General features: G+C 43.7%; 1 protein-coding gene across 1 annotated transcript in view; it reads left to right on the top strand.

The window, feature by feature from the left end:
• LOC119454118 (BAI1-associated protein 3-like) overlaps nucleotides 1–14,145 on the top strand; it is a 375,555-nt gene that overhangs the window by 238,229 nt on the left and 123,181 nt on the right. The window contains exons 4-5 of the mRNA XM_049667930.1: nucleotides 9,943–10,026; nucleotides 12,274–12,413. Coding sequence (XP_049523887.1) covers nucleotides 9,943–10,026; nucleotides 12,274–12,413 — 224 coding nt within the window. The remainder of the gene's footprint in view (nucleotides 1–9,942; nucleotides 10,027–12,273; nucleotides 12,414–14,145) is intronic.

Here is a 14,145-nt window from a genome sequence, read left to right as displayed (position 1 = left end):
GGAAACTTTAATGTGAGCTTTAAATCTTTATAACCTATAACTTCATCAGAGGGTATGACAATAATTTAAACTACATCTACTGAGACATCCAAAACGGATAAAATTGATGAATTATACGCCATTCTCAAATATACGACTAATCTGTGAGCTGGATATTTGCGGAACACTGGTGAACATTGTGAAAATTTACGTAAGCTGCAACTTCATGTATACAATTTTTCCGCTTGTGATGCTCCAACGAACACAGTTTACAGAAAGGTGATGTCTACTTTTGGAAGATACCTACGAACTTAGCGCTTCATATTTTTACCTTCCCGATAATAAACAATTTTGGCAAAATTAAATTCAGGCCTTAAATCTAAATTTCGCTTCTATCAGTCCGTAGAAATCAGCGTTTATCTCTCAAATGCAACGAATTTCGTTCGAATCGGTCCAGCGGTTGTCCATAATGAAAGGATGTCTGCGTTTTACGCGTATTTGAACAGGAAAACCTGAGTTGGTCCAGAGCTAATGCTTCCTCTTAAATAGACTCTTAATATCGTTCGACAAAGGTTCCGCATAGTATGTGGACCATATTACGAAAAATGTTGTACTTAGAAAGCGGAACCTTTACGGAAACTTGTGTTCGTGAGCATCGGATCTTTATTCGGTTGAGCTTATTTCCACTGTTATTATATATCGCTCTGACTATCGTCACACGTAAGTTGCACGAAGTCGAACATCATAATTTAGCTCCACATCGCGGTTCCACTTCGTGCAACATCAAAATTCCATTCCACAACGGTTACGCTAAACAAGTGCAATAGTATTGCAACGATGTTTCACATAGAGAACTTACGTAGGACGAGATTAAGGGGCGTGTAGTCTCGTTTACAATTAAGCAGAGTCTAATAGTTTAGTATAGTATAGTCTGTAGTCAGCATGAAATATAGTCTGGGCACTTTGAAAATGCATGACGTTCGCGGGTGGCTGGCCGCGGAAATTCAAAGTGGATTCGGGCCCCCTTGTGTCCGTCTTAATTCCTCAACTTTTCCTATGTCAAGCCTACGTTGTTCGACAGAGTGTCCATTTTGGTAGCCGAGAAGGGTAATTGGCCAGTCAAGCTCAATATTACCAGTTACGTGCAATGAGTTACGCGCAGTCACCTACTAGAATGAACTCCCTGGCGGTGTTGCCAACGTCCGCGATCGCGTTGCCTAATTGAGCGCCTATATAACACTGTTTAGTGATTGCTTATACCGAAGTTATTACTGCGTGATGTGAAATTCTAACTATTGTGTAATAACTGCGTCCGCTTAATAAAACGTTGTGCAATAGGTGTTTTTGTTTTTGTTTGAGACTTTGTATACTGTTATTTTTTTTGTACGCTTGCTTTTCACGTGCTCTATATTTTAACATTCCCAGTGTACCGTCCCCTCTCACCGAGTTATCCAAATAAGTGCCTCTAAATAATGCGCAAATAAAATAAAATACATAAAAAATAAACTAAGATTCATGCGTTGCAACGACAAGTGGTATCGCTAACGGTATAAGTACTAGCATTCATAAAAAACACACGAACAACTAACATAAAAGCTATTATAAATACTAACATAAAAAAACTAACATAAAAAAACATTCCTGAAGGCGAGGATGTCATGACGCCGGTCTAAGAGGACTGCTGGGCCGTGTAGAACGGATTTAAATCCGCATTGTATATGCGAATATACATGCATCCGCATCAATATGCGAATACAGTGAGTGTCAGTGACTCTTTCAGGGAGCTGTCGTGCTTTCCGAGTCTAATGTTTAGGTAGCGGCCAAATAGCTGGACAAATAGATGAACAAACAGCTAGACAAATACGCCTTGCTTGTTCTTAGCAGTTAAAAGAGTTATAATGTTGATGTCGTTTTAACTGCTAAGAACAAGCTAGGCGTGATTTGTCCAGCTCTTCGAGAACGCATGCGTAGGAAGGAGAAGCCAAAAGAAGCTCAGTGTACCACGAGATAAGGCAAAATTTCCTTCGTTCCTTGTGCCTGTGATGTTGTGTACCTCATTATTTTTTTATGTGGAGAAAAATACAACGGGCAGACAAGCCACTGCCTAAACGTTAAGCTTAGGGAGCAAAACAACATCCTCAAAGGGTTAACATATTCGCATCTTGCCCTACACTGCTGACAATGCGGATCTGAACCTGCTCTGCAAGGCACATGAGTCCTTTTCCGACACCGAGGTAGGACAACTAGGGAAGTTGCAAAGGCTTTATACATTAAAAAAACGGTTCCACGTGGGTGATCTAGTCCTTGATAAACAGCCACACGAAGGAAATAGCATATCTCGATAAGTCGTTTTTCGCTGCAAATCCAACACTATCAGTGTCCACGTGATAAAGGCCAGACTAAGAGCTTGTTGTTTAATGAACTTTTGAAGCTTTTCGTTTTTTTTGTGTTTTTTAAAAAGCATAGCTGGGTCACATAACTTTTACAACTTTCTTAAACTTTTTTGGGGGTTCGGAGCGCCTTTGCGCAATGATGTATTTTGCTTCTCATAAGTGTCGACTGATAAATAGGCATGGCTTTCTGAGAATGAGCGTTAGTTTGAAGTTAGCGCTCGTCCTCTCTGGTCTTCCTTTATTGTGTCCTTGTTTTCATGCGCTTCAAGTCAAGTCAAGTAGTCATGGACTCGCCGAAATTTCAGGTTTTAGAAGTGTACTGTTTTCGCATAAAGTTGCACAGCGACTGTGCCCTGAACGGTGCATAGTCTTAGTAGTTGTGGCATGATTGTACAGCAATATGTTTCATTATGTATGAGCAACATCAATAATAAATAAACGTTTTATATGCCTTCTCTCTATAAGCTATGATAATGCGAGCAGTATATTTAAGCAAATAAATATTGTTTGTTTTTATTTACGGTACCGTGCAGCATTAATTATGAAGCTGAAATAAAGACATTAGGAAGATGATGATAAGTACAAGTCGAGGACGCCACATGATTAGGTGGTGCGACGAGATAAAGAAATAATAAGGCATGAAATAGAGCTAATTGACAAAAAAAGGGTAATTAGGCGTCGTTGGGAGAGGCCTTTTTTTACTGCTGGGGACAGAAATTAGGCTGATGATAATGATGATGATTGTGACGGCACTCAGTAGAATCCTAAGCAGGAGAGGCACAGCGTGTAGCTTAGAACGGAAAAAAATTGTTTTCTAAATAAGCTTAACACAGTCCTGAATGACGGTGCGCGCAGTGGCGGGGCTTTCGCAATACCGTAAAGATATTAACGTGTCCGTAAGTGCAGATTGTTTCTCGTCCAAACCTCTATAATTCGCCTGCGAGAGCTCATCTGCAAAGTTTGTCCAGACTTCGTATTTCATGCGTCTGTGCTGGCGAGACTGTCTTTTATGTAATTTAAGTGACGCGTACAGAGTATTGAGAAATTAGTCTCGTCGCAAAGCTAAAGGAGCCCATTGCGTCTTGCATTCTTCACTTCACGAATTGAGTGAATCGCATGGTGTACGTTCGAATCGTCCGTAAGCATATCTGTCCATTTCGAAGTCCCGAGGTTAAAAACAATTAGCAGGCTTCATTCAGCGATACTATACGGGCTCTTGGCTCATTTGTTGCTGGAGCAGCAGGCTCTCGTAGCGAATACTGCGATCTTCTCACGAAACTCATCGGTCGTTCTTGTGCGGCTTCAACACATGGCTCTTCATACCAGCGGTATTGGCCACACTCTCTTGACGACGCGTGCAACGTCTTCTTCGTCCGCTACAGAAATCCCTCTTGTAGACTCAGAAATATGCGAGCGCAAGCCGCTGTTCTTAGAGTCTCCGTGTATAGTGCACGGAGCCCTGCACAAATATTGTCAAGTTTGAAAGCAGCGCACCCTCTCCCCCAGGCAGTGCAATAAATAGAAAAGGTTATCTTAGTGAGGTGCTTATCCTTGCCAACTTTGCAGGGAAAAGTATACTTTTAACGAACAGTCTGGTAATATCAACAGCTTGTTTTATTGGCGGTCTTTGAGTGTGCGATATAGTGCCTGATATACTGTGAAAGCTACTTGCTTGCTTATCTTGTGATTGTATCTGTAATTCTCATTGTGACTGTCAATTAGTTTGTTCATCAGGGGATGTTTCGTGTTCGTGTCATTTAACGCGCTGTAGTAAATATGAAAGAAGAAAACAAGAATCATATACCGCAGTGGTTAGCGCTTTCGGCTGCCAACCGCAGATGCATGAATCATAGTACCGGTGGTGGGTGGCCGAAGTTTTGTTTTTTTACAAAGAAATGCTGGGGTATTACGTGCAAAACCATGAGTTGACTATGAAGCACGCCGTAGTGAAGGACTCCGGAATAATTTTCACCACCTGGATGTTCGTTAACGTGCACCTCAATCAATGTACATGGGCGCTTTTGCATTTCACTCCCATAGAAATGTGGCCGCCGCGGCTGGAATGGAACCCCCGACCTCGAGATCAGCAACGAAACGCGACTGGCAATGAGCTACCGCGGCGGTGTTTTGTTTTTCTTGGTAACATCTTACAGTGGACTATTTGGTCCTGTATGATCCAAAATGTAACAACACCGAGTGGAGAAAACAACAAAAGCTAAAAAAGGGAAACAAAGGTATAAACACCAAGACACAAGTGTTCTTCTACGGCTAATATCAAATTGAGGATAAGGAAGTTACGTGACACGTGACAACGCGATGGCGACGACAGGGGACCGAAAAATAAAGGTAGACCGGGGAACGACGCAGAAAACCAAATTTCGCACTTGTCACTGCTGGCTGAGTGAAAGAACGCTCATCTTTCCGCTTAACTGCGGCACTGCCCTCGCGGGCTATTCGTTCACTTTCCGAGAAAAAAATCATTGCTGACGTTAATTCATTTGCTAAACATTGCTAAACATTTTACTGCAACATTGGGCAATCTCTGATCAAGAGAGTCTGTAGAAGTTAGCTCCTAAGCCACAGTGTTGCACGTAGACAACGGCGCTCGTTTCGTAATCCTCAAACACAGCATTAACGCGTTGCTCAGGTCAAAGCTGAAACGTTCGAGAAGCTTGCAGTAATCCGGGCTACGAACTTAGCACTCCCTGCATCACACTGTGCGCGCCGTAAGACCCAGCGATGGATTTCGGCACGGGCGAGGGATATTGCCGTTGAGGCGAACATGCAAAAAGGCCCACCCACGAGCGTCAGACAGCCAACAGACGACAAACAGACGATGAGCAGACGACGTTAACAGAAGACGAAGCAGCAGCAGCGCGCGTTCCAACAGATTGTGCAAGAACAGCGCTTCTGTCTCAATCAGTCTCGCGTGGTCTCGCGAGGTCGTGGCAGCAAACGCGGCCCGCCTGGGAATGCTGGGATGCCCAAAACATTCCCTCGAGCTCCCGGTGCCGTTTCCATGGCGACCCTGTATGCGCTTCTTATTCTGCTGCCACCGGCATAGCCAGACGACGCTGTTTTCGCTTGACTCAATGCACACCGTTGTTTGTTGCTGAAGAGCGCGCATTGTCAGCTAGCGCTCCGACAATGGGCGCGCATAAATTGAAATTTTGTTGTTATTGACACTAGCATCCGCTTAATTCTGTCCACTGGAGAACAAAGTCATCTCCCAGTGATCCTCAGATTCCCTACAGTGCTGCGCCAATCGAACTCGCTATACCAGATAATCTTAATTCGAACGATTTGAAAAAAATTAAGTGTTTATCAGTGTTAAGTGGGTCATGAATGTATTTGGCCACAAATACATCGATGAACAATGCCTTATAATGAGGCAGAAACTGACTATTACATAATCAACATGCGTACATTTTCAAGTGCTATTTTAGATGTAGATGAACGTTCTCCTCGAGTTGATGTTGTAACGCTTGAGTGCCAACGAACGTTGACTGATTTCCGGAAAACAATTTGTACGTATCGCAATCTACAAACAAAAGCTGTCTGAAAAGTAGGAGCATGATATATCTTGCAATTCGGTGCAGGTGTGCAGACCGATGTCACACTAGCACTACCATCGCTTCTCGTAATATATATATATATATATATATATATATATATATATATATATATATATATATATATATATATATTCTCAATCTGCCATTTCGATAGAGTTACGGTGCAGTCCACTCACTCGTGGAGGAGATTTTTTCTTCTATTGTAATGGGTGTTAAGAAAGAGTATTCAATAACCTTAAAGGCGTGTATATGCTTCTATATATTTTTGACGTTATTGGAGGACGAGGAGGAGGAAAGCAAAACGCAGCCGTAAAGGCCACAAGTGATGTAAATGATGTAAGAGCGTAGCTTAGAGAGGGAGAGAGAAAGAAAAGCTAGGAATGTCAACCTGACTCACCTCCGCGGTTCATTCTGAATATGTAACACGTACAGCGCCAACGAACCGTGACAAAACGCAGAAAGAAAAAAAAAAAACACGACGGCAGGGCGCTGACTCTCCAATCGACAGTGGGGAGTCAGCGACATGTCGTTTTTGCCTGCTTTCTATCCCTTTTTGTTTTCGCTGTGTCACCCGCCGTGGTTGCTTAGAGGCTATGGCGTCGAGCTGCAAAGCACGAGGTCGCGGGATCAAATCCCAGCCGCGGCGGCCGCATTTTGAGGTGGGGCGAAACGCAGAAACGCATGTGTGCCGTGCTTTGGGTGCACATGAAGAACCCTAGGTGGCCAAAATTAAACTGCGGAGTCCCTCACTACGGGGTCATCACCTCATATCGCGTATTTGGCGTATAACACCCCAGATTTTAATTCGTTTCGCCGTGTTACACATTCAAATTAAGTTACCAAGACGCCCACCTAGCTCGCCTTTTCTTTTATTGAGATAAAAATAAAGACAGGAGTTGTCACCCTTTTGCTGGCTAGGCTACCCTTTTCCCCTAGTCAGTAATATAGGAGAAAAAATACTCAATATTGCGTTAGTTGACGCCTAACTAGAACAGATATAGCTAACAGCACGAAATGTAAAAGTTTCTATTCAAAATTTCTCGTTATAACAAAATTCGTGACTGTAAGCGCTGCACAAGTTTGAGATGCACGAATGAGGCATGCACACTATGAAAAGTGTCAATGTTCGTCGCAAATGCCAGCATCTTCAAAGAATCGTTGGAGGGATTCCATTGCTTTGCGATTCAGGGCTTTTGATGGTCGGGGTCCTAACACTTTGGCAAGTTAAAGCGTCCAACGTGAATCATGTAAACAGAGTTCTAGTTCGAGGCGCTGTGTATCTTGTTTGAGCACGTCCTGTTTACTACCCCACTCATGGAGGAGAGGATCGAGATAATAAAAAAGAGCGAATAAGAGCAGATAGAGTGCGCTGTCGAAATTGATAACACGAAGTCTCTATTTGGTCCGACTTTTGTGATTCAGTGCATATGAAACGATGTTTTCTTAAGAAAGTAACTGGAACGCCAATGCATTTCTCCGCAAAGATCGACAATTAATATATCGACACTGGTGTCATCCTGTGAATTCATTCCAAGTGGATTCCAAGTGGATCCGCCTTGTGAACTCTGGGGCTAGAATTTGTAAATTGCAATATGGGCCATAAGGTCCATATTGTAAACATAACAAACATAATTAGTGAATTTTTGTTATGAGTCGATTATGCATTTCAATTTTTTTTGTGCAAAGAATGTCCGCCTCTTCGAGTAGACCAGCTCATGAACTAGAATTGTGCTATCTGCCACAGGCGACCTTTAAATATTTTTGAAAGTGTTCGCTGAAACACACTATGTAAGAAATCGATTTATATATAGTCACCTGTAGCAGGTACTTATGTGCCGGGGGCCCGCCTTCGAACGCATAATTTAGTTTATAAAGCGCAACTTCCTTTGATTCATCCGGTCGTTTTGTACGTGTGCTCAGTAGCTTTCTCGCCCAGTAAAGGGACCCGTTCGCTGAGGTGGTGTAATGAAAGGGGCGCGATCCCGATATCGTGTATTCCGGGGTCGGGTGTGTCACGTGGTATAGGGTCACGTGGTGCAGCCTGAGCGTCTCACGCCATTCTGTTCCCGAGTATGTCGCGTGGTTTGTTCTCGCTTTTTCCTCCGGGGCGCTTTATATGAAATGCCACTCAACTGATTTCCAGCGGATTTAAAAGAAGCTGGCGCTGTCCTCGACAATAAATATCTATGGTTTCTAGCAAAGTTTTGCAGTTGTTTTTGCATATTCCTACGTTTTTTTTTCGAGGGGATTCTTTGTTTTCTGTTTATGACATGTTGTAGCTAAGGAACAGGTGCTTCAGAGAAGCGCCGGAAACTTCGTGCATACATTAAATAAAAAGGCGAAAGTGACAACACGAATTTGAAAATATCAGAGCAAGAAAAAGAAAGCAAAAAAAGCAAAAAAGAAGCATTTAGAGTCGACGCGATTTGTTCGATGACCCATGTATCGAACGGGAATAGACAAACATATAGTGGGATCGGGTATATCTTTATTACTCTACATCTTGCTCGTATTGGTCCTCTTGTTCTTTTAATTGGCATATATATATATATATTATATATATATATATATATATATATATATATATATATATATATACTTGTTTACATGTTTTCACATGCATCGCAATTCCGTGGCTGTTGTGTCCATTTTCGCGAATCTTGTGCTTGTTAGTTTGGAACGGGACGACAAACGCCACTAAAAAAAAATTCTTTAGAAGGACAAAAATCGTGAACTAAAGGCAAGCCTTACATATGGAAAAATATACGGAGTTATCCTTTTAACGTTTTACGCCGTTTTACCAAATTGTCGCAGATTCAACAAATTAACGAAGATTCACTACTTAACTTCCTAAATATTTACTATACGGCACTTAGTGCAGTTTTCTAATTGCAGCCGGTGAGATTGCAAGGCGTATCCAATTGGAATGAAGTTCTTGCATGACACCAATTTGGAGATATGTGCCATCAAACTCGCCGTAAAAATGCACTGTAGTTGCACCTACTTCTTTGAAGAAAACCCTCTTTTATGCATTGAAGCTCAAAAGTAAGCGGAACACCCATGTATTTCTTCGCACCCCTTGGGAATATACATCTCCAAACTGGTGTCATCCTGGAAGTGTATCCACTTCAAGTGGATACGTGTTACAAGCTCACCCGCTACATTTCGTAAATCGCAATATGTGCCCGTAAAGTATTTAATTGAAAAGTTAACTAGTGAAGTTTTGTTGATTAGTTGAACATGTGTTTCGATTTTTTCGTGCTCGTAATATCCGCCTCTTCGAATAATACAGCTCCAGGGCAATAATTATGATATCTGCCACAGGATATTTTTATAGATTCTGTTAAAGTTAATAATGATCACCCCGTGTAAAGTCTGTGTTGTACAGTAACACAGAACTAAGAGCTAGAAAAAAAATATCGCGAAAAGACTTAGAAAGGCTTATGAGGTCCCTATTTTCGACGCTAGAGGTGTTTATTGCAAGATACGTATATATCGCCATATCTTCGTTTAAATTTCAATATAAATTGCGCTAAATTGTTCAATATCGTGTAATGTCACGTAATTTCTGCTTCATTAGCACAGTCAGCGTTCCGTTCAAGCGTACCTGAAAAAGAACAACAAGAACAACAACGAAAATCAACTCATTTGTTGTCATGCAGTATTTGAAGTCATGTGTAACCTACCGACGCTCGCCAATAAAACATCATTCCTACTCTGAACACATCGATACGCGCCACGATCACTTATTTGTGAGAGCATCCGTCGGCCGATGGAATCTAGTGCCGAGAGGAATGACCGGCTGCCGACGACGACCTCCCTATTGGTCAATATCATCAGCGGGCTGCGCTATAGTACATAGCTGATTCATTGCCGACGCTGACATCGCGACAGGTACATACCTGGTAAGCGAAGATGAATGCTCATACCCGCTCCCCCCCAACCTCCCTCCGGCCTTTCTTTAATTTCTTTTTTTTTTTGTTGTCTCTTTGCAGGATGACGCCGATAAAGAGAAACCCATACCGACAGAGACCGAGCTGGGTATTGCTCATCAGGAGTACCAGATTAACAAAAAAGAGGTAAGTTGACTCTGTCTCCCCTACAGGCGAGGCAGAAAGATATGGATAAAAAAAGAAAAGAAAGAAGGGAGCTTTCCCTAACAAAAACGGAACTGTCGCGTCTGTTAGCCGCGGCTGACATCGTGTCCCTCTGTGTCTCCGTACGAAGCGCCTTGTTTCGTCGGAAGTGAAATACCCAGAGCTCGTGCATTGGGCGTCGTCACATAGAAGGAGCGTTGTCGAAGCCTGCTGACCGTATAGAAAGAAGATCCGGCTGTGAAACGGACACGCTGAGATTGAATCTCCATCTTGAATCGTAACCGCTTCTTTTTTTTTCTTCTTTTTCTGAGCTCGAAAATGGACATTTTGTAAACAGAGCGACTCTTATCGCGTTTCTGCCGGAGCTGTTTTTCTTTCCTTTTTATGTAGACACGCACCGCACTGCGTTTGTAAACAAAGACGGCGACGTGAGTCTTTTAGTAGAGAAAAGTGCTTGTTGTTGTTATTGGGAGCATCAGTGCCATGTCGTGGACACGATGTTACTGTCCCGTTTCAGAGCGTTCACAGTGCTAGCGGAGATATAGGGATATTTAAGATAGAATAGCGATAACGTGCACCGACTGTGTAGTGCGCTATCTGTACAACATGGGGGATCGTGATGACGTCACTGCATTTCTCACATACACCTTAAAGTTTTGAACAAGAAAGTGCTAACCCTAGGCTATTGTACATCTGCCACGGAAATGAGGTTAGTACTTGAATTGGTGAAATTTGTGTGCTAGTGGCTTCGACCGTTCTTGCTACGTTATTTATTGCGCTTTATTCTTCTAAATTTATAAGCACCCATAGTTTTCTAATAGAAACAAAGCAAGGCGATAGGCGCTTGTAAAAATACACGCCCCAGCGAAGGCTTCGTTTTGTTGACGGAAGCTGATTTCGAAGGATATGCTTTTACTAAATGCATGCGCCGGAAGCAATTCCGGAGCGGGATACACGTCATAGACGCCATGTTTTGAACACCATCAAAAGCAAATTCACGAGCAAGTGGCTCTGGATAGGAAATGCACATCTCAAATTCTATGCTTTTGCGGATTGCATGTGGCGGAAGCGATTGAAGGAGCCAGAAACGCGTCATAGACGTCCGGGTTTCGAAGCCCCTCCCCCCCCCCCCTCCCCAGCTCCTTAGTCTCTGCGCACATTCGGAATAATTGGCAATTCTAATCAGTTATTTCCTAAATCAATGCAAACGAAATATTTTGTTGACCACTGATGAACCTGCAAAGTTGAAAAGCGTTTGAAGCCAGAAAGACGAAGCTTAGTCAATCCATGCATTGTCCGTTACTCCCATGCTGGCTGAAACGCCATTTTCGTAGTTTCCGTAGTAGAGACACCACTGGAGTTCCCTCTAGTAATATTTTATTTTGTAGCTAACTTCATGACGTACGCATATACAAGCTGTGAACTGTGACATCATGAAGGCGGGTCAGTGATGCCGCTAACCTCACTGTTTGAAGGATTTCACGAGCAACTCTATCAGGCGTGACTTTAGCCGAATGAGTAGATCTACGTTTCGGCGAAAGTGTTCAAAATTTACTCGGTTTGTGTGTTTGCCCTTAAATTATAGGGTTTGAGGCGTCAAAACCTCGATCTGATTATGAGGCACGCCGTAGAGGGGATTCCGGAATAATTTGGACCACCTGGGGTTCTCTGACGTTCACATAAATCTAAGCACACGGGTGCCTTTTTCGCATTTCGCCCCCATCGGGAGGTGGCCGCGGTGGCCGGGATTTGATACCGCCACCTCGTGCTTATCAGCCCATCACCGTAGCCACTAAGCAACCACGGCGGGTATTTGTTGGCCTTTTAAGGCACCAAATACGAGGAGTATAAACGCAGCGATCTGTACACGCTACGGTGGCCCAGTGGTCTCATTTCGGCCACAAGTACTGGTATTTTAAATATTTAGCTCATTCCACTGCGCGTTCGATAACCATCCATCTTCTTAATTGTTTGCTTCTTGCCATTTGCATTGATTATTGTATGTCTACTACGTTTCATAATAAAAAGTAATATTTTAAGACGGTGATGCTTTAAACTCTAGGAGTCGTATGGGATATTTTACCATCTGGTCTAAAAGCACCTAATAGCTGCTCCAAACTAGCTATTCTTTCTGCTCCGAAAACACGTATGGCCGCTCGAAAGTGGCATTTTTTTCTGCTCCGAAATCTGCTCCAAAAAGGAAAATTTCGCTTCCATAACTGCGTGCAGTGTGCCGCGGCTATGAACGCTGCGGTTCATACGCTAGCCTGTGACGATGGGACGGACTTGGCGCAGCGAACGCACTACTTGGCCATCGCGCCGGGCGAAAACAAGACGCAGGCGGTGCGATTTTCGGACACCCCTTATAGGTCTGTCAGCACATGCACTATCGTTCTGAATTGTTGCACTTACAGCGCAAAATTCTTTTGAAACTGATCGATTTTACAAACTCACAATCCCGTTTGAAGCCGAAATGGCAAAGTTTAAACAAACCCATGTACTACCAGTCATTACCATGCTTTCAGAACCGTCATGCTCGCATAAGACTATATATATATAGCTAGATATCGCTCTATAGTTCTTGTTCTCACCAAACTCTGTGCTATGAAACAAGTAACCGATCCTCGTTACTTATCGGCCGACATCAGTCATATATAATACACATAGCCCTCGCTAAGCTGCATGGAGTTGGTGAGATGGATTTACAGAACGTGGGCGTGCGGGTTGCTTTTGCACTTTTTCTTGTCTTTCTCCGCGCACGCGCGCGCTTCGTGAAAATAAAGAGCGCCCCTCACCGCGGCTGTCTGCGCGAAATTGTGTTCATACGCCGAGCACCGCCCGCGCTGCCGAGGGGAGGCGTCACGCCGCACTCCGCCGCGTCGAGAAATAGCTCCACCTCTCTACCTCGAAGTAACGCTCGGGGATAAAGAATAAAACACGCCAAGACTAGTAAAGAAAGGAATCAGGTATACGCGTTTGAAACACTGTTTGCGAACTATGTTGCTGCTACGTGTTCCTTTTATATATATATATATATATATATATATATATATATATATATATATTATGACGCTGAGAAAGCGTGGGCAATGATCAATCTGACAGCATCGCGAAGAATGATGACCCGCTCTGGCGCGAGTAGCGTTGTCGAGGCCTTTTTGGTTATGGCACCGGAGGTTGCGATAAACGCGCAGCCCGCTTATGGCGTGGGTGTTGCGAACGCGCGCGCGCTCGAGCTTTCTTTTTCTTCTCCGCAGCGTATATTACGGCTGTGACAGGACTTCGAGTGGCTTATATACGTACTTCGAGAGCGCGCCGGGAGCCCCCCCCCCCCCCTCCGTTCGATGACGACGTAATGCGTTGTAGCGGAGGATATATCGCGCCCGATGGGCATCTGCTGCTCGTGACAGCGTTAAAAAAAAACAAAACATGGAAGACGAGAGGCGAGAAAGATTGAATGCAGACCGCGAAGCGTTAGCGACGTGAGGGATTTGCAGTGTTGGAGTGTTGTCTTTTTTCGATGTCTGTCTTTAGTGGAACGTGGTGGTCCTCTTAAATACCTGTACACTTTATTGGCACATCTCGCTTATAGTGTCCCTGTGCATCATCCCGCGTGCAGTCAGTGCTCCCTCTCTCTCTCTCTCTCTTTATTTCCACTTTTCGGGTAGGGTAGTAAACCGGACGCTCGTCGGACTGACCTCCCTCCCTTTCATCTCCTTGCTCTCTCTCTTTTTTCGATCAAGTATCGGGGGGTGTTTGTGGAACGTGTTGGGCTACGGTTGTTTCATACGTTTAGGCTTAACAAGCGCTCATCTTAGACGAGACAAAGAGCAGGTAAACACAGATGAGCGCTTCTCTTCTGTCCAACTTTTTGTTTCGTCGATGAATACGCTTGTTGGACCTGCAAGACTCCTTGCCGAGTTCCAGCTTAGAGCTGTGCTTCGTTTCAATAGTGAAGACTCGGGTTTACATTTGCGGGGTCTAATTCCGCCATGCTGTGGAATTCCGCCATGCTGTGGAATTCCGCCATGTTGGAGTTATCAGCCGATCAAGACGGCGCGTAGCCAGCATTTGGGGACATTGTGCCTGCGGCTATGTCAA

This window comes from Dermacentor silvarum, chromosome 5 (assembly GCF_013339745.2).
Source record: "Dermacentor silvarum isolate Dsil-2018 chromosome 5, BIME_Dsil_1.4, whole genome shotgun sequence".
NCBI classification, from domain to species: domain Eukaryota; kingdom Metazoa; phylum Arthropoda; class Arachnida; order Ixodida; family Ixodidae; genus Dermacentor; species Dermacentor silvarum.
This window is presented reverse-complemented; position numbering and strand designations above follow the sequence as displayed.